The 18,750-nt window shown below is 36.7% G+C and overlaps 1 protein-coding gene across 1 annotated transcript; it reads left to right on the top strand.

Annotated features, from left to right (window-relative positions):
- Positions 1–821: 821 nt before the first annotated feature.
- LOC131165406 (uncharacterized) lies at positions 822–13,173 on the top strand. Its single transcript, XM_058123177.1, has 7 exons — positions 822–1,218; positions 1,537–1,631; positions 8,588–8,705; positions 8,856–8,974; positions 11,370–11,556; positions 11,644–11,787; positions 12,651–13,173. Exons 1-7 carry the CDS (start codon positions 952–954, stop codon positions 12,945–12,947), a joined length of 1,227 nt encoding a protein of 408 aa, XP_057979160.1. The 5' UTR covers positions 822–951; the 3' UTR covers positions 12,948–13,173.
- Positions 13,174–18,750: the final 5,577 nt, after the last annotated feature.

Below are 18,750 nucleotides of genomic sequence, written 5' to 3' on the forward strand. Positions count from 1 at the left end.
TCATTTGCATATATGCCTAAAATAGTTAAAAGGCCCTTTTGGCTAGTTGTCAAAAATTTAAGTAGTTGAATTTTTCATATAAAAAGAATTTCATAGAACACCTTTAAAATCTTTGGTAACTTCTGAAAAACTTAAAACCGTTTTTGTTTTTTTGTTTTGTTTTTACTTCTATTTTTATGGTAATTGTAAAACTTAAGGAGTTGAATATAGGGATGGTCAACAAAACCAAAAATTGAACCAAACTATGAAATCGAACCAAGCCAAACCGAAAAATCAATTAATTTTTCTAGTTCGATTTTGATTTCAAATTTTTAATTCTTTTAGTTATCAGTTCAGTTTCGGTTCTACCCATTTAATAACCACAATTAATTGAACCAAACTAATCCAATATACTATAAATTTATATAAACATATATATTATATACATTATTATATAAAATTAATATTTTAACTTACATGTTGATTATTGTGAAAGAAAAAAAATAGTATATGTAGTGATTTTAAGATTTTTAATCGTATTTAATTGTTTGATTTGGTTAATCTTTGGATAATTGCCTAAAACAATTAACCGAATTCATTTAACAGTTTTAAATAATTTGATTTCAATTCATATTTTCTATTGATTCAAAATTTTTATTTGATTAATGGTTTGAGGGGTATTGTTTAGTAATCGAATCATGCCCATTTATTAAAAAAAATTCATAGAATGTCTTTAAAATTTATCCTGTTATAAGCTAAACTAATAAAATTTTTACATAACACCCCTTATTTTACAAGTTCTCAAATCCTATTATTAGGATCGACAGGTTCAGGCAGGGACAAATTTTTAAGTGGACTGTATTTTGAGGATTTGCTGGAAAAAAATTTAAATCGAGTGTCCGGGTCACTGAGATAAGGTATCAGCGAAGCCACTGGTTCTGCACACAGAGCCCAGAGCAGCGCAGGTCGGCCATGGCGTCAATGTGTTCCATATTAGCTCCCCCACCGGCTAAATCACCAAACTCGATAAGGATTCAACGACCCTTTGCAGTGTTCTCCAACCCCAACTTGTATTTCCGCTGTGTTCACTCATTTCGGTGCTGCGAAGCTCGAGCATCCAATTCGCCATCACCCGCCGCAGTTGGAGATGATCAGGAGAAGGACGAAGAATCTATGAGCATAGACGCTCTTCAAAGCTTCATGAATCTCAACATCGGCAAGTGGAATGGTTCTTTCCTTGTGAGTGTACCCAATTAGTGCTTGGTTGCTGAGAAAACCGTGGAGAATGCAATATTACATTGTTTTGGGCGGTTTCTTCTCTCTCTCTCTCTCTCTCTCTCTCTCTCTTTTTGTTTTTTGTTTGCAAAAAATAGCAAAACAGAAAGAAAGATAAAATATTAAATTATTGTGTTCGGCTTACTTGATAATTGGGGTTTTCCGTACCGTGCTTTTGAAGTTCGGTTCATCAGTTCCAACAGTTTCGAAGAGGCTAAGCATCGAATTTTTTTGGGGTGTTTTTAATGCGTCTTTAATTGCTACTGAATATTGATTTCCCAGCAATTTGATGCTCTTGGGAATTTGCTGCAAAATGTGAAGACAAAGCTTGCAGTCAGCTCGTATGGGGAAGATGAACTAATCAGCCTAATTCAAACGTAAGCACTGCTTATTCCTAATACTTATGGATGGGAGAGGAAGGAGTGCTTATTGTGGTATTAAGCAATTTGCTTTTACTTCTTTGTTATGTGTATGTAATATTCAGGTATTAGGATTCACATTTCCATTCTGTTATAAGAATTAGGTGGTTTATTTGGGAAAGTTATAATTATTGACTTGAAAAAGTTTAGGATTCATTATTGATACTTTAGACCATCCCATGGAAAGAATTGTGTCCATTATGTTTTAGTTATCTGAACAATTATGTTATTTTAAATCTTTGCCCTCTAAAATATATGAATGCCACAGTAAGTTGGCGGATGATGAGTAAGAAGCTATAATGATTATTATTTTTATGCCATATTATTGAAATTGTTCATAACATGCTGTGAATGAGGTGAACATCTCACCAAGAATTATAGAGATGCCTCCTCCATCCAAGGAAAAAGTTAAAAAAAACAAAGAACAAAATCCATGCCCATGCCCATGCCCATGCCCATGTGTCATGAGCTAAGCTTGTTCAGGGCATGATGCTTGTCTTTGACCGCTTGTCTTGTGTGTTGGAAATGAGTTTCCATCATGTAAATACTAGTGTAGGGTTATTTTTTACTAGTGGTTTCTTTGTATTCCAAATAATGCAGTATGACTCCTAGGTCACTTTGATGTTTTCTAGTGTCAGGATGATATTTACATAACAACCTCTTTAAGGGGAGGGTGAGTGTTCATCAGTCTTGTAAAACTCACTAGTTATTGTCAATGTGTTTAGCCTACTTGCCTTCCTCGCTAAACACACAATGTCAACGCAGGTGTTGTTAATGAATTGCGTTGCTTCAATGTTTACTGTTTGCTTGCCACTGCTTTCATGATTGCTTACTGTTTCTGCTGTCATTTGATTGAATACTAATGATAGTGTTTCATGGATGAATGTTGGTAAACGATAGGCTAACTAGTTAAACCAGAGTGCTTTAGCTAGTGTTGTACCACCTTTTCACAAAGGTGTGAAAATAGTCGGCTCGTGACATTTGGTATCAAAGCAAAGGTTCATTCCTACGTGAATTCAGTTATCTTTGTTGTGGGATTTGGAAAGCTCTAGTAAGTGACCATAGCACCAAACAATGTTGAGAGAATCAATGTGCTAGAAGCACTGACTGAGGCAACAGCCAACACTGTGGCCGCAGAGGTGGCCCAGATAAGGGAACTTGTTGATGAAGTGATGTGATCACAAAAGCATCAAGCAAGTTTGTTAGGTAAGATGTCAGAGGACTTTCGCCATATAATGGAAACTTTGCAATCGCGAATGGTTGATCTGGATGCAAAGATGAATCTAATGGTTCTTGCTATGGGGAAGTCCAACACTTTGGAAGTTAGCAAGATCAAGGTACCAGAACTCATGACATATTGGGGGTGCCCGTGATGCCAAGGAGTTGGAGAACTTCTTGTTTGATGTGGAGCAGTACTTTCGCATTGTGAGGATGGCCTCAAAACAGGCAAAAGTGGATACTGTGATCATGTACTTGGTTGGTGACGCCAAACTGTGATGGCATACCAAGTTCAATGAGATTGAAAATAGACGTTGTGTAGTGGATAGTTGGGCATACTTGAAGAGAGAGCTCAAGGCCCAATTTTTTTCCTGAGAATGTTGAGTACAATGCTAGGAAAAAAACTGAGAAGCCTTAAGCATATTGCGTCAATCAGGGAATACATGAAGCAATTTTTTGCTTTGATGTTAGATATCAGGGACATGTCGAAGAAGGACAAACTGTTCTATTTTCTTGAGGGGATGAAACCATGGGCAAGAACTGAACTTCATAGGCAAGGAGTTCAAGACTGGTCTATTACACAAGCTGCTGCAGAATGCTTGACTGACGACGCTGATGATAATACCACTTCGTCCAAAGGGTTTGGCGGAGAGGGAAACAGTAGAAGTTCAAGAAAGGCAAACCCAAGAGTGGGGGAGCCAACTATAAAGCATCAACCTTAGAGGAAGTTTCGTCATCTAAAGGAATCAACACACCCAATGGAAAGGGGAAAATTTCGTGCTTCTTGTGTCGAGGCCTTCACAGAGTTAGTGAGTGCCCACATAAGGGATTACTCAATGCCTTACAAGCTTCCACTTTGGGACAAGTGGTGGAAAGCGAGGGGGGAAAGGATGATATCCCTAGGATGGGTGCAATGCGGCAGGTTAGCGCATTGGAAAAGTAGGCGAAAGCACCGAAAGTAACACGAGCGAAAGGATTAATGTTTGTGGACTTGAGAATCAATGGGAAGAGTACCCGCGCTATGGTGGATACAGGGGCTACTCATAATTTTTTTTTGTAGTTGGAAGCATGGAGACTCAACTTATCATTGGAGAAGGATACAGGACACATGAAAGCAGTTAATTCTATAGCCTAGCCTACTCTGGGAGTAGCCAAGCAAGTGACTGTGAAACTTGGACAGTGGGAAGGTCATACGAATTTCACAGTGGTGCCATTGGATGAATTTCCAGTCATTCTAGGAATGGAGTTCCTAAGGGGCGTGAAGCACTTCTGATGCCTTCGGTTGATTCCCTGTGTCTGATGGGAGATCACTCGTGCATGGTGCAAGCCATTGCAACGAAAGGAGACGATGGGAAGTCACTTTCAGCAATGCAACTCAATGAGGGATTGAGAAAGGGTGAGCAGACACATCTAGCCACGGTGGTGGTAGATGAAGAAGTAGGCCAAGAGCTAGTGCCTACAACCATCCAAGCGGTGTTGGATGAGTACAAGGAGGTGATGCCCAATAAGCTGTCTCACGACTTGCCTCCACGACGGACTGTGGATGACAATTTAGGTATACTCCCAAGAGGGGGGGTAAATTGAGTTTTTAAAATTTCTTTATAACCTTGTTTTACAAATTCCTTAGTTTAAGTATTAACCCAGCAAATTTCTTTTCAGCAACCACACAAACACAATAATATTGATTAGCAACCTCACAATTACGGCTAACAATCCTGTGATCAATACCAGTTCAATCCTTTATGAATAAATGATATTAAAGATCAGCTTGATTAAAATCTCGGAACTTTTTATATTCAAAATCAGAATTTATCCTTCAATAATGAATAGTGATAATATCAAAGATATTTTCAAAAAGATTAATTTTATAAGGCCCTGCAACTTTCCTTTGATAGAATAATGAATTTAACAAAATTAACTTCAGCTTGTGATATTCAAAATCAGTATTCAATTTTGAACTTGTTAAACCAACCAACATTCAACAAGATAGTGTGCTGATTTCAAATATGAACCACACTTAGTATTTCAGCAACTTCCACTATGCAGCAAGTGTTTGATAAACATACACGCAGGTTATATACTTGCAACAAAATAAAGAGATTAGGGAAGAAGAGCTGAAGACCAGATTTTTTTTACAAGGTTCGCCCAGTAGTCTACGTCCTTGCCCCAAGCAACACGCCGTGAAGATTTTCCTTTCCAACTTTCTTTCAGGCAAAGCTACAACCTCTCTCCGTATGAGGTGGAGATCCCTCTCTAACAAGAATCTCCCTTCTTACAAGGCAACAATCCAATATCCCTGAATCGTCAATAAAACAAGAAACAAGAAACTTTCTTTGTTTGTACAAGAACACTCTTAGTTAGAGCATATTATTACAATTTAAAATTAATATACTTCAGCAATAATCAATATAAAAGAGTGAAGCTCAGATGAATATCACCAAGGTTATGATTTGATTTGAAAATCTCAGTAGAAAACGATCAAAAACCGTGAGTTGTATCAGCACAAGGACACAGCAAGACTCAAGAGAAAATTTCAGCAAGAAAGCTTTGAACTCGTAATCAGTATGTGCTTGATTGTTTTTTATTGTTGTATGTAATTTGTGAAAACAACAAGTATGTATAGAGTTAAAAAGTATATGAACGTATTCCCCAAGTTACTTGCAGTGTTTTCCAAGTTTTCTCAAAGTTTGGGAGTCAAGAAATCAATTTTGGAAACTTTCCCTCACCGTTTTAAAAGTTAAAATACGAACTTCAGTTGACTGTGACCTGAGGGTCAGTCGCCTGAGCCTTTTAAGTTCAGCGTATTTTGAAACACAGTGTTGAGTCAGTTGCCTGTCTCGGTTTATCAGCATAAAAATGTCAGTCGCCTGCCCTTGCAGCTTATATGTTTCTCAAAACTTTGATTTCAAAAACTTTAACCTTTGATCTTGGAAAAACTTAATGAAACTTTTAAAAGTATTTTCCGTGGTTTTCAAAAATAGGTCTCTAAGTCAATCATTGTTCGTAAGAGCTTCAAACATCTATATTGAAAACGTATGAAGTACTTACATGAGACTTCTTATAAACTATAACTTTCTAAGCTTTAAGTCTTCGTGCATTTGCTTCCATTTTTTGTCTATCTTGAGCTTCTTTCTTCAATAATCTTTAGCTTCATCAAATTTTCAAGTTTTAAGTACAAGCTTTTAATAAAACTTTTTAAGCACTTGATTTTGATCTTTATCAAAACATTTGAGCCCTGAAACTTCACTTAACCAAACATGTTAAGTACCCTTGATTTGTTATCATCAAAATAAGATTCTAAGCCTTGTTAGGCCAACAGTGGAGCATGAGATCGAGTTGTTGCCAGGAGTAAAATCACCTGCTAAAAGGCCATATCGGATGGCGCCTCCAAAGATAGTAGAGTTGGTGAAATAGTTTGATGAGTTGGAAGCGGGATGTGTTCGCCCTTCCAAAGTACCGTTGGGAGCATCGGTGTTGTTTCAGAGGAAACATAAGCATCTACGGAAGGTATTCGACAGGCTGAGGGGAAATAGTCTGTATGTGAAGAAAGAGAAGTGCTCTTTCGTTCAGCAGAGCAACAAATTCCTTGGTCATGTGATTGAATAAGGTCGTCTCCGGAGGGGTATGGAGAAGGTAAGTGCAATTCAAGAATGGAAGATCCCCGCGACAGTGAAGGAGTTGCATTCCTTTCTTGGTCTTACTAACTATTACGGGAAGTTCGTTAAGGGATATTCGTGGAGAATGACTCCAATGACAAGACCACTAAAGTGGAGGTATTATTGGCCGCACATGCGTGATGATGTGGTTTATTATACCTGAACTTGTCTCACTTGCCGGCAAGACAAGGGGGAGCGGAGGAAGATTGTAGGGCTACGGGAGTCCTTACTAGTACCATCCAAACCGTGGGAAAGTATCTCACAGGACTTCGTCACCCACTTGCCCAAAGTGGGAGATACAAGGTATATGATTGTGGTTATAGACAGGTTTTCGAAGTATGGTACGTTCATAGCCGCACCAAAGTATTGTTTAGTAGAGGAGACGACACAATTATTCATTATGAATGTTGTGAAATATTGGGGTGCTCTCCCAGATAGTGTTTGTGACGGAGACTTAATATTCACTAACAACTTATTGACAGAATTTTTCAGGTTCCTCGATTCACATCTTGACATCTCTTCGAGTTCTCACCGATAGACAGACGGAGAGATTCAGATAGCTACTGGAAGAGTACTTATGCCATTTCGTCAACGACAACCAGAAAAATTGGGTGCAACTACTTAATGTGGTTCAGTTCTGCTTCAATGCCCAAAGGAGCTCAATAACCAACAAGAGCCCTTTTGAGCTTGTTACAGGCCAGCAGTTGCTGTTACCTCACACAGTGGGTGAGCCGTGCAGAGAGAAGAGTCCTATGGCGTACATCTTCACCTAAGAATGGAGACAGAATGCAGAGATTGCTTAAGCCTATCTAGAGAAAGCTTATAAGCAAATAAAGAAGGGGCAGATCAGGGGAGATAACCGCAACACTTTAGCTGGATGAAAGTGCATCATGTGCTTCATGTTGGCTGCCTTAAGTCGTTCAACCCCGACGCCGATGATCTGAGCAAAAGTGGGTCAAACAGAGCGGAGTTGAAGACAGTGCAACCTGACAGACATGAAGTTGAAGATATCCTTGCAGACAGAGAGTTAATATCCTCAAGGAAGAAGCGGTAGAAGTTCCTAGTGAAGTGGAAAGGCCTTGGTGATGAAGAAATCAGCTAGATTTATGTGGAAGATATGCAACCGTTCATGGACAAAATTGAAGTGTACCTAGTGCCAAAGTCTACGAGGATGTTGACCGCATAAGTGGGGGAGTGTCACGAGCTAAGCTTGTTCAGGGCATTATACTTGCCTGTGACTGCTTGTATCATGTGCTGGGGATGGGTTTCTATCATGTAAATACTAGTATAGGGTTATTTTTTGCTAGTAGTTTCTTTGTATGTCAAATAAGACAGTGTGACTTCTTGGTCACTTTGATGTTTCCTAGTGCCAAGATGATATTTACATAAAAACCTCTTTAAGGGGAGGGTGAGTATTCATCAATTTTGTAAAACTCACTAGTTATTTGTCAACGTGTTTAGCCTACTTGCCTCCCTCGCTAAACACACAATGTCAACAGAGGTATTATTAATGAATTGCGTTGCTTCAATGTTTACTATTTGCTTGCCACTACTTTCATGATTGCTTACTGTTTTTGCTGCCATTTGATTGAATGCTAATGAAAGTGTTTTGTGGATGAATGTTGGTAAACGATAGGCTGACTAGTTAAGCAAGGGTGCTTTAGTTAGCGCCGCATAGCCCTTTCACAAAGTTGTGAAAATAGTCGGCCTGTGACACATGCCCTGTAGAACATAAAAGTTTGTGAATGATGAACTATCAATTCAAAATTCTAAAGAGAGAACTTGTGTTCACACTTAACCCCCCGGAACAAAATTTTACTTCATCAATTGGGAAGTGCAACCTTAGCATTAATTCAAGCGTAACTAATTCATTTTTCTGGTTATCACATTATTCATCCTTTATGATTCCTGAAAATTTTACTTCATCAATTGGGAAGCGCAGCCTTAGCATTGATACAAGCATAACTAATTCATTTTTCTGGTTATCAAATTATTCATCTTTTATGATTCCTGTGCCTTAATCTACTCAAACCTTTTTAGGTTATACATCAGACAACCCCCATCAAGCACTTCTATTTCTGGATATGGTAATGAGGGAGAATGGGCAGAGTACAAAATCAAAGAAACCAACATGTTTACTGTGGACAAGTATCAACAGGTGAGTTCCTTCAACATTTTGAAGATTTTGAATCTACAATTTTCAATATAATTGGGTTTACCTTTTTCATACATCATGAATAAATAACTTGCGTCTTTGTTTAGTGATCATTTTGTTTTCTTTTGAATATCCATTGTCACTAGTCTACAGATTGGGTTTTTTCCCAAAGAGAAAGCATTTGCTTTAAGGTACCAGACAGCAGGCATGCTAGAAACTGTTTTAAGGCAAGGAGTACTGGGGGAGGATGATGTGGAAGAAGAGTCACCCAAGTGAGTGGCCTTTCTATTCAAAGTTTCAAAGTGTTTTTTAATGTCTATGTTGATAATCTATTTACTACAGTAGTGGGGATACACCAGAATATTACTTCTTGCACATTAACGAGTCTTAGACTGCTGTTGTATTTAATGATGATAGTTACTAAAACTCCTGCTAACAACCTCACCTAGTGCACAAAATTTCCTTGGTACATTCTTGGGATCTTGGAAGAGCATGATTTATGCAGCCTTACCGTTACAAAAATTTTCCCCACTTTTGAGTGTTTTCCTAGCTATTAATGATTTACTATGAATCCAATGCATAAAATATGATGAATAGGATGTATGGACAGCGTATGCAGAACAGCTTCCTAGCACAATACATGGCCTCAAAAAGTGGAAACAGAAGAAGCAGTTGGAATCATCTCCAGAATCTACCTTCTTGTAAAAATTAAGCATGGTTTCAATAAGTGGCATATTGGAAGTTCTCCCATGATCAACTTCTGAAAATTAGCTTTCCAGAATTATTCATTTTTTATGTTGATGAGCTTTATCTCCAAGCAACAATAAACTCATGATAATATCTTGTATCTTTTGGGTTTTTATTTTATTTTATTTGCACTTGTCATTCTATGTTCTAGATGAAGTCTTGAGGCATTCCATATTTCCATGAAAAGCCTGGTCCATGTTTTTTGGAAAAGTTTGTCATTTTTGGTACAGTTTTATGGATCTTTTTTTTTTTTTGCAGCTTCCTTAGGATCTTTCTTAGACTTCCATAAAATGGCATTCCTCTAGTTTTATAATATCCTCTTAACTATTATATGGAAAACATAGTAGAAATTGTTGCACACTTCTATCATGTGTACAACAACAACAATAACAAACCAAGCCTTAAGTCCTATTAGGTGAGGTTGGCTACATGAATCCTTTTCTGCCAATTTGCACAATAGCAATTTCCTTTGACAAACTCAGTGCTATTAAATTTTTACTCACTATCTCATTCCAAGTTATTTTAGTTCTACCCATATCCCTTACGTTGCCCCTCACAATAACTAGCTCACTCCTTACTAGTGCACTATTTGGCCTACATTACAGATGCCCAAACCATTTGAGTTGTTCCTCCTTTATCTTATGTTTTATAGGAGTTACGCTTAACTTACCATGAATATGTTCGTTCCTTAATTTATCTTTTAACATTATACCGCTCATCTTAGTGTTCTCATCTTGGCAACTTTTACTTTTTGGATATGTTGTTTCTTAGTCGCCCAACATTCTGATCTATATAGCATAGTTGGTCCTACAATCATCCTATAGAACTTCCCTTTAACTCCATGCATTTTATCTTCTTCAATTTCTTCTTTAGCTTGCATAAAAGATCCAAGGTATCGAAATCTACTATGTTATTGATTTCTTGACCATCAAGCTTAACCTTTTCTCCAATATTCGTCCTACAATTAAGATTATATTTCATATAGTTTGTCTTATTTCTACTTATCCTAAAACTTCTAGATTGTAAAGCTTCTCGCCATAACTTAGATTTTACTCCACCTCTAGTTTCATTGATCAAGACATATGACATGGAACCTCATTTTGGAATTGGATACTCCTAATAAGTTCATTCATTGCTAGAGCAAAAAAAGATAAGGGCTCAAAGCAGATCCTTGATGTACACCTATTGTGATTGGAAATTTCCTAGCCTCTTCACCCGTAGTCCTAATACTAGTCATTATTCCATCATACACTTTTTATCACATGTAATGGCTCCAAATTAAGTCATGATTTTGATGGAATTCAACTCTATTTTTTTGAGGATATTGTATTGGAACAGTCGTGGGTTGAATTTCTTTACGGAGCATACATTTGTATATATTATCCTTTATTCATTTGTCCATACTGCATGATTTCCACCAGTCCACCTAATGGATGGGTTAGGAGGCAATGTTGCTCCTTGTTTATGTCAATCTGTTATGTAACAATCATTGGCCTTTGTTCAAAATGAGAGAAGGAGAGGGAGGAAAAATGAAAAAACAAAAAAAATGGGGAATAAAACGAATGAAAAAATATGAGAAAGAAATGAAAAGGTCCTGCAAATTATTTAAGAAAATCACACTGTCAATAAATAGGTTTTCTTAGATTATAAAAAATTAAGAAAAAAAATGAATAAAACTGTTAGTCTTTTTCTTTAGGGAGAAGCTTTTCTACATGGATCTTTTCAATTTAATCAATTTGGATTTGGAGCATGTTCATGTGTGTGCTCCTATATGAATAGTACTGCATGGGAACATAGGCTCTTTTGCATTCAATTACAATACCCGTGGTATATCGTCCAGAAGTCAATGGGTCCTGTACTTGCTTTTGTAGCTAGTAGTATTTTGTATTCTCAATACTTGTCTTTTTCACTGTTCTACAGAAACCTAAAGCTTCCATCTCACCGGCCATCAGTAGTATGTGAGAATTGCCTTTATTCATGGGAGAAAGATATGCGAGCAAGAGCATTTCATATCTTGGACCCTAAAGGCATAATTGAAATGCTTCTTATTTTCCTTGAACAAAGAGGTGATGGGATGCATTCACATCCTTCCCTTGATGGTTATACGGTAAGTTCAAATATTTACAGTACAATTAAACATCTTCATGTCCTCAAAATACGTTTCTATGATGTTACATATCTTGTATCTTTTCAGGACAATGCAAACAGGATTATCCCTTTCCTTGGAAAATGGAAAGGTCACTCTATAACAAAGCGCAGTGGGGTTTATGGCGCAACAATTGCTGAAGCTGATTCAGTTGCTTCTCTTGAATATGATGACAAGGGTCTACTAATCCAGGTTTGTGACACCATGAAGAATTTATTTCCCCGAAATTATATTGCCGTTAGTGGATTCTTTAAGTGAATTTAAGAAGTACTATTGCCATTAATTCATCAGCAATGGTCTTGAAAATGTTAAAATGACTCTAATTACTGGGCTTAAACATTTAATGTTGCTCTGTCTCACTGATGGTAATGGTAATAGGATTTAATTTTCATCATAGGCAGAGAACCTATCTTTTTAACACTTTTTTTTTTTTTTTTAAGTAAAATAAAATATTACCAGAATCAAGTTTGGAACTGTTTCAGAGAGTGATATATTGTCACTTTCCTTGTGTCACCAAAGTCCTGTTTTCCATATTTGCTGTTTGGGTGGGTGGGGTGCAGGAACTGCTCTCTGTTGGATCTTGCTATGGTGTTGCAGTTCATGAAATACTTTATCTTCCTTTTTCTTTATAATATTTATCCCCTGATTGAATACTATTTTTTGTCCCTATATTTTCTTTGGTCCTGTTTAGTTTATCTTCCCAAAAGAAAGATGTTATCCTGGTGGAAACAAGGTACTGTACCCTTGAAATCTTTTTGGGCCACATTGCACGAGAGCAACACAATATTATCTCACGTCTTTATTGTTCTTATTTATTTATTTTTTTGAGATCACAAAAGTGTCATGAGATGTTGCAGTGTGGCTTTCCACAATAAGAGTCTGTTTGGGTTAGATTGTAATTTGAGCCTTTCCACGCCAAAGTAAAATTGAGTATGCTGGGGAGAGTGATTCAGCAACTTGCTGCCATTATTTCATTGCTTTTTATCAGTCTTTACAGTGCAAAATTCTGAGAAGCAGTACTTTTGTTATTTTCATCTTATAATGCGACAAATAAGGATATTACTTCAACATCAACATCCAATGGGCGCAACGTTACCACTAACGTGCATTGGGCGGGGAACCTCTCCAATAACTTGGTGACTTTTGATGGAGGTTTCCAGATGACTTTACTACCTGGAGGGATGTACATGGGATACCCATGTGATGTGGCAAAGAATGTTGCAGAATCCACGTCCTTCCATCTAGAGTTTTGTTGGCTGCAGTCACCAGTTAAGAGGCAGAGGCTTGTTCGCACTTACGACGTACAAGGACTGGCCGTCTCCTCAACTTATTTTTCTGAGAACAAACTCTGAGTTGTCTTGTTTCTTCTTCTTCTTCTTCTTCTTCTGTTTTTTAGTTGTTAGGTCAAAGAGGGTAGGGACCTCAATTTTATCATGCATGAATCTTGGCAAGGACCACCCTCAGAATGTAGGTGTCTCTATTTAATTTTTTTTTTTTTTTTTTTAAAAAGTCACAGTGGCCAAAATTTGTTCCCCTCCAGTTACCATGAAATCAATGAAGAGTCCATTGATGTTGTCAGATGAGATTTATATATTGGATTTGTGTTTTAGCTTACTCTCCCCAAAAGCAGTACCATGGTAAATTTATGTTCCAAAAATCAGATTAAGGGTGCCTATTCCCAGTAATAATTGTATAGGCATCTATCTAATAATTTTAAAAAGAAAAATTCAATTCTACAAAAAAAAAATGTATACTATTGCACCCAACATGAATAGGATATTTCTGCGATGAAACTTGAGAATAGTGATATTTTGAATTTGTAAAATTTTTTGTATTGTCATTTGCTTTTAAACGAACATCTTCAATCCATTTGCTCTAATATCCTATTCATGTTGCATATTTATAGTCTAATTTTTCATTTCATTCCACTCATTGCATTTCATTCTAGCCCACCAAACACTCGATAGGTTCTAGTGATATTGTATTGGGTTTATATATACATTTCATTTAGTGCTGGGACACAGCATGGTGCAAAGGCTAACTCAAGGAAAGCAAGCAAATCTCTTGTAAAAATAATTGTCTAGTGAAGTTTACGAAAGAAGGTTTTGGTTTTACCATAATTGGATAATGTGTCGTGTAATGTGGGTGAGAATTTTATATGTGATGTCGAATTTAGATTTCCTGCTATAGTGTGGTTTTATTCTGAATGCGTCTGGACTTGTTATTTTTAATAGTTAAGACTTTTAGTATGAATATTCTATGGTAAATTGAGCCTTCTACATTTGGTATATTTTCGTACCGTGCGTAGAAAAAAAAAATCAATAAATTTGCAAAATTCTCGAAGGATACGAGCTCTTTGTATGATTATAAGTTTATTGACTCCAATTTAGTGGTTTACACATGATTTGCGAGATTCTCAATGGGTTATGCATACAAATTAACTTAAATATGTGTAAAATTAAATTTAAGTATGTGTAAATTAATATTTTCTTTTGGTGTTCTATAATTTTTTACAAAATTCTGAACATCGACATTGTAGGTGTGTGAACTAGGATCTTTGCTTGCACCTAGTATTAAAATGTAATTGAACTTTTTATATACGGGCGCTCCAAAAACATTAATTCGCTGCATGATTATTTTCTTCCTTGTATAATGAAATGATGATTTTGTTCGCCCCCCCCCCCCTCCCTCCTCTTTTTATTTTACATGTAAAATGAAATTAAGGAATGAAAGGTGAATAGTGTAGAGATAAAATTATCATTTAATACTTTTAAAAATAAATATGAAGTGCCATAAATAATTTTAGGAGTAACAAGTGCCTCATGATAAACCTTTTTTTTCTTTTTTCCCTTGCAATCGAATGGCATGAACCTAGTAATATATTCCACAAATTCTTCAACTCTAAATCTTAACGCATTATGTCTCGGTGTTGTTGGTTTTCTTATTTCTTTCCTTAAGTTTTTGAATGCTTTTCAGAATTTTTGTAGCCCAAATGACAACCCTAATAACTTGTTGGGGAAGATCTAAAGTCTTAACCTCTTTTTAAGGCTATGGAAAAGAGGCTATGGACTATCATCTTATTTTATGGGACTCTTGGTCCGTTGTTAATGCAAAGAGAAACAATTGTTGGGTGAGCTTCAAATAATATTTTGGGTAAATATTCAACATCATTACCTTAATAATGGGCTTGATTCAAGTTGCTCTCACCCTTGATTGTGCGCAAACTTTTCAACTCCTATATCATAGCCCACTTAAATAGGCTAACAACTGCACGCTTTTTGGTTAAGATTTTGATATTAAAATTTTATTTTATCAAACATTTCTTCGTTATCTCAATGTTGAAACCCTAAAACCTATATATGAGTCGGCAAAGTCATAATAGACCCTGAGACATTACCCTTTCCCTCTTAAAGGACGAGTTGGTCTAACACATACGTTGCCTACAAGAGCATTAGAAAACACACAAATGGATAATTTACATGTGTGGAAAAGTGCCCCTCCCATAGTCAAGGGTTGTAGATGGACTTTAGATTTCTTCATTACATAGAGCAATAATATGCAACCATTGAACCAAGTGATTCACTGAGAGCCTTGTTGATTCCATCAACGTGTGTGCGCTTGATAATTTACATGCGTGGAAAAGTGCCCCTCCTATAAGTTAAGGGTTATTGATGGACTTTGGATTTCTTCATTACATAGAGCAAATAATATACAACCATTGAACCATGTGATTCATCAAGAGCCTCATTGATTCCAACAATATGTGTGCACTTGTACGTAACAATAAGTTAGTATCAGACTTGTTACATATTTGATATGTAGAAATAAATGGAATAAAAAAGGAATAAGATAAAATTTATTACTTGGTTTGGGTACTCTCTAAACTCATGTTTTTCATTTTATCTTTCATATATCATTTCATTTCACAAATCAAACACTTCATCAAGGATTAATCTCTTTATCATTAGCATAACAAGACCCAAAAGGATCACCACTTACATGCAATTCATAATGATCATCCATCAAATCCTACAATGCATGCATAATACACCTTAGTATGCAAATGATGGTGTAGTGGGTGCAAACAATAGCGAAAATATAATTCTTAGCACATATATATTGAAATCACTAGTTCAAAATTTTTCCTATAGAAAACACTAAAGAAAAATATCTTGATTTTAGTTTTTATTTATTTTGAAAAGAGTTGAACTTGGAAAAATATTGGTATAGGGACCTTTGTTTTATTGGAAAAAAAAAAAAAGTTAAAAGTTTAGGCTAAAAGGGTAAGTATTTGATACTTCTTTCCATCTAAACTAAGTTAAAAAATGAATGAATATCACATATAAAATGTAATGTAAAACTAGTGCACAAGGTTCCTCACCCATATGTACTCTTTCGGTGCTAACAAGTGGTATCATAACCGACGGTTCATAACTCTGGGTGTGGGAGTGTGTGACCAAAGATGGATCCGAATAGCTAGGGTCAAGACATGGGAGGTAGGATTAGTTCGAGACCCACATGGAATACAATCCGAGACACGTAAGGTGTGGCAGTAAGACCCACTTGAGTGACTGTTAGAGAATTAGTCTTATGAGGGAAAAGATGACTTTCATTCAAGGGGGAGTAGTTGGAATTCACAAGTGGTGGAGCTTCCGTTCAAGGGGGAGCTATTGGAACTCACAAGTGAGGGGAAGATTGTTGAGAATTCCACTTGTGAGTTTGTCCCATATTGGAAATAGTGAGTAAATGCTGGTTGCTTATATATATGGTTGGGCCTAAGATCGAATAGGCTTAAGTTTTTGGGCCAAGTTGGTACTCACCCATGTGTATCAAGCACACCTATGGACTCCTTCGATGCTAACAAGTGGTATATATCAGAGTCAAGAATTCATAACTCGGAGTGTGGGAGTGTGTGACCGAAGAAGGATTCAAATAGGGTCAAGACGTGGGAGGAAGGATTGGTTTTGGAGGCCCACATGGAATATAATCCGAAACACGTAAGGTGTAGTGGTAAGACCCACTTGAGTGACTATTGGAGAATTAGTCCCATGAGGGAAAAAATGATTTCCGTTCAAGTGGGAGCAGTTGGAACTCACATGTGGGGAAACTTTCGTTCAAGAGGGAGCAATTAGAACTCACAAGTGAAAGGGATATTGTTGAGAATTTCACTTGTGAGTTTGTCTTATATTGGAAAAAGTGATGAGTGCTTATATACATGGTTGGGCCCAAGACCCAATAGGCCTAAACTTTTAGGTTAAGTTGGTGCTCACCCATGTGTATCAAGCACACCTATAGACTCCTTTGGTACTAACAAGTGGTATCATAGCCGATGGTTCATAACTCTGGGTGTGGGAGTGTGTGATTGAAGATGGATCCGAACAGCTAGGGTCAAGACATGGGAGGTAGGATTGGTTTGGAGGCCCACATGGAATACAATCTGAGACACATAAGGTGTGGTAGTAAGGCCCACTTGAGTGACTGTTGGAGAATTAGTCCCATGAGGGAGAAAATGACTTCCATTCAAGGGGGAGCAGTTGGAACTCACAAGTGCTAGAGCTTCCGTTCAAAGGGGAGCTATTGGAACTCACAAGTGAGGGGGAGGTTGTTGAGAATTCCACTTGTGAGTTTGTCCCATATTGGAAATTGTGAGTAAATGATGGGTTCTTATATACATGATTGGGCCTAAGATCCAATAGGTTTAAACTTTTGGGCCAAGTTGGTACTCGCCCATGTGTATCAAGCATACTTATGAACTCCTCCGATGCTAACAAGTGGTATCAAGGTTGACGATTCATAACTTGGGGTGTGGGAGTGTGTGACAGATGATGGATCCGAATAGGGTCAAGACGTGGGAGGTAGGATTGGTTCGGAGGCCCATATGGAATACAATCCAAAACACGTAAGGTGTGGCAGTAAGGCCCACTTGAGCGACTGTTGGAGAATCAGTTCCATGCAGGAAAAGATGACTTCCGTTCAAGGGGGAGCAATTGGAACTCATAAGTGGGGGAGCTTCCATTCAAAAGGGAGCAATGTGAACTCACAAGTGAAGGGAGATTGTTGAGAATTCCACTTATGAGTTTGTCCCATATTGGAAAAAGTGAGTGGATGATGAATGCTTATATACATGGTTGAGCCCAAGACCCAATAAGCTTAAGCTTTTAGGTCAAGCTAATGCTCACCCATGTGTATCAAACACACCTATGGACTCCTTCGATGCTAACATATATATATATATATATATATATATATTTGTATAATATTGAGTCTTATTATATAGGTACATAAATTTGTACATAATATTTATCTTTCTAAAACAATATTAATTAAAGCTATGTTTGTGAGTATGAATCTCAACTTTGAGATTCGGATTTGTGTAGTTTGTGAACTCAATATAATTTTGTTTTATATTTTACAAATACAAATCTAGAGTTCAAATGTCAGCCTCTCAAACACATGATAAAACAAGTAAAGTTATTAATGATTGAATGAAACCAGAAAACTAGCCTCATATGTCCAAAATTATAGATCTCCTTTCAGTCATACAAATAAACTTCTAATTGATAATTGGCTCAAAGAAAGAAAGTAAATTTAATTAATTTCTATGGTGTACGCAAATTGCAAATTTATTCATCCATTGCACATGATTTTCCTTAAAACTTATGAATCTTTGCATTTATCAGTATGGATTTTGGAGTTTGGGTTTGGATTTAGTAAAACATAGGATAAAATTGTAATATGTTTCTTTAAACTGACACAAATTCAAATCCTAATCTTAAAATCTATGCTCCCAAACACTACATAAATTTATATCTATGCGGATTTGGATAAAATACAATACAAATTCATATAGATTTTTTTTGTAAATTCATACAAATTCAAATATAAAATCTAAAATCTATACACCAAACAAAACAATACAAAATGTAAAATTTTCAAAAGAACGGTTGGGAGGTAAACCGAGTAAGTCTTCTAGGAATACATCCAGAAATTCGTTAACCACTCGAATATCTTCAAGTTTTACATAATCCCGAGGTGGTTCATTCACGCAAGTTAGGTACCCCTGACAACCATCAAAGAGTAACCTTCTCGCTTGTATAACTGACAGAATCTGTGGCGTTGAACGCATACACGATCCCAAAAACTCATACTCCTGCT

The sequence above is a fragment of the Malania oleifera genome, chromosome 1 (assembly GCF_029873635.1).
Source record: "Malania oleifera isolate guangnan ecotype guangnan chromosome 1, ASM2987363v1, whole genome shotgun sequence".
NCBI lineage: Eukaryota > Viridiplantae > Streptophyta > Magnoliopsida > Santalales > Ximeniaceae > Malania > Malania oleifera.

Coding starts and splice junctions, on each gene's coding strand:
- LOC131165406 (XM_058123177.1), top strand. CDS start 952: ATGGCGTCAATGTGTTCCATATTAGCTCCCCCACCGGCTAAATCACCA. Junction 8,706..8,855: donor CTGTGGACAAGTATCAACAG/GTGAGTTCCTTC, acceptor ACTAGTCTACAG/ATTGGGTTTTTTCCCAAAGA. Junction 11,557..11,643: donor CTTCCCTTGATGGTTATACG/GTAAGTTCAAAT, acceptor GTATCTTTTCAG/GACAATGCAAACAGGATTAT.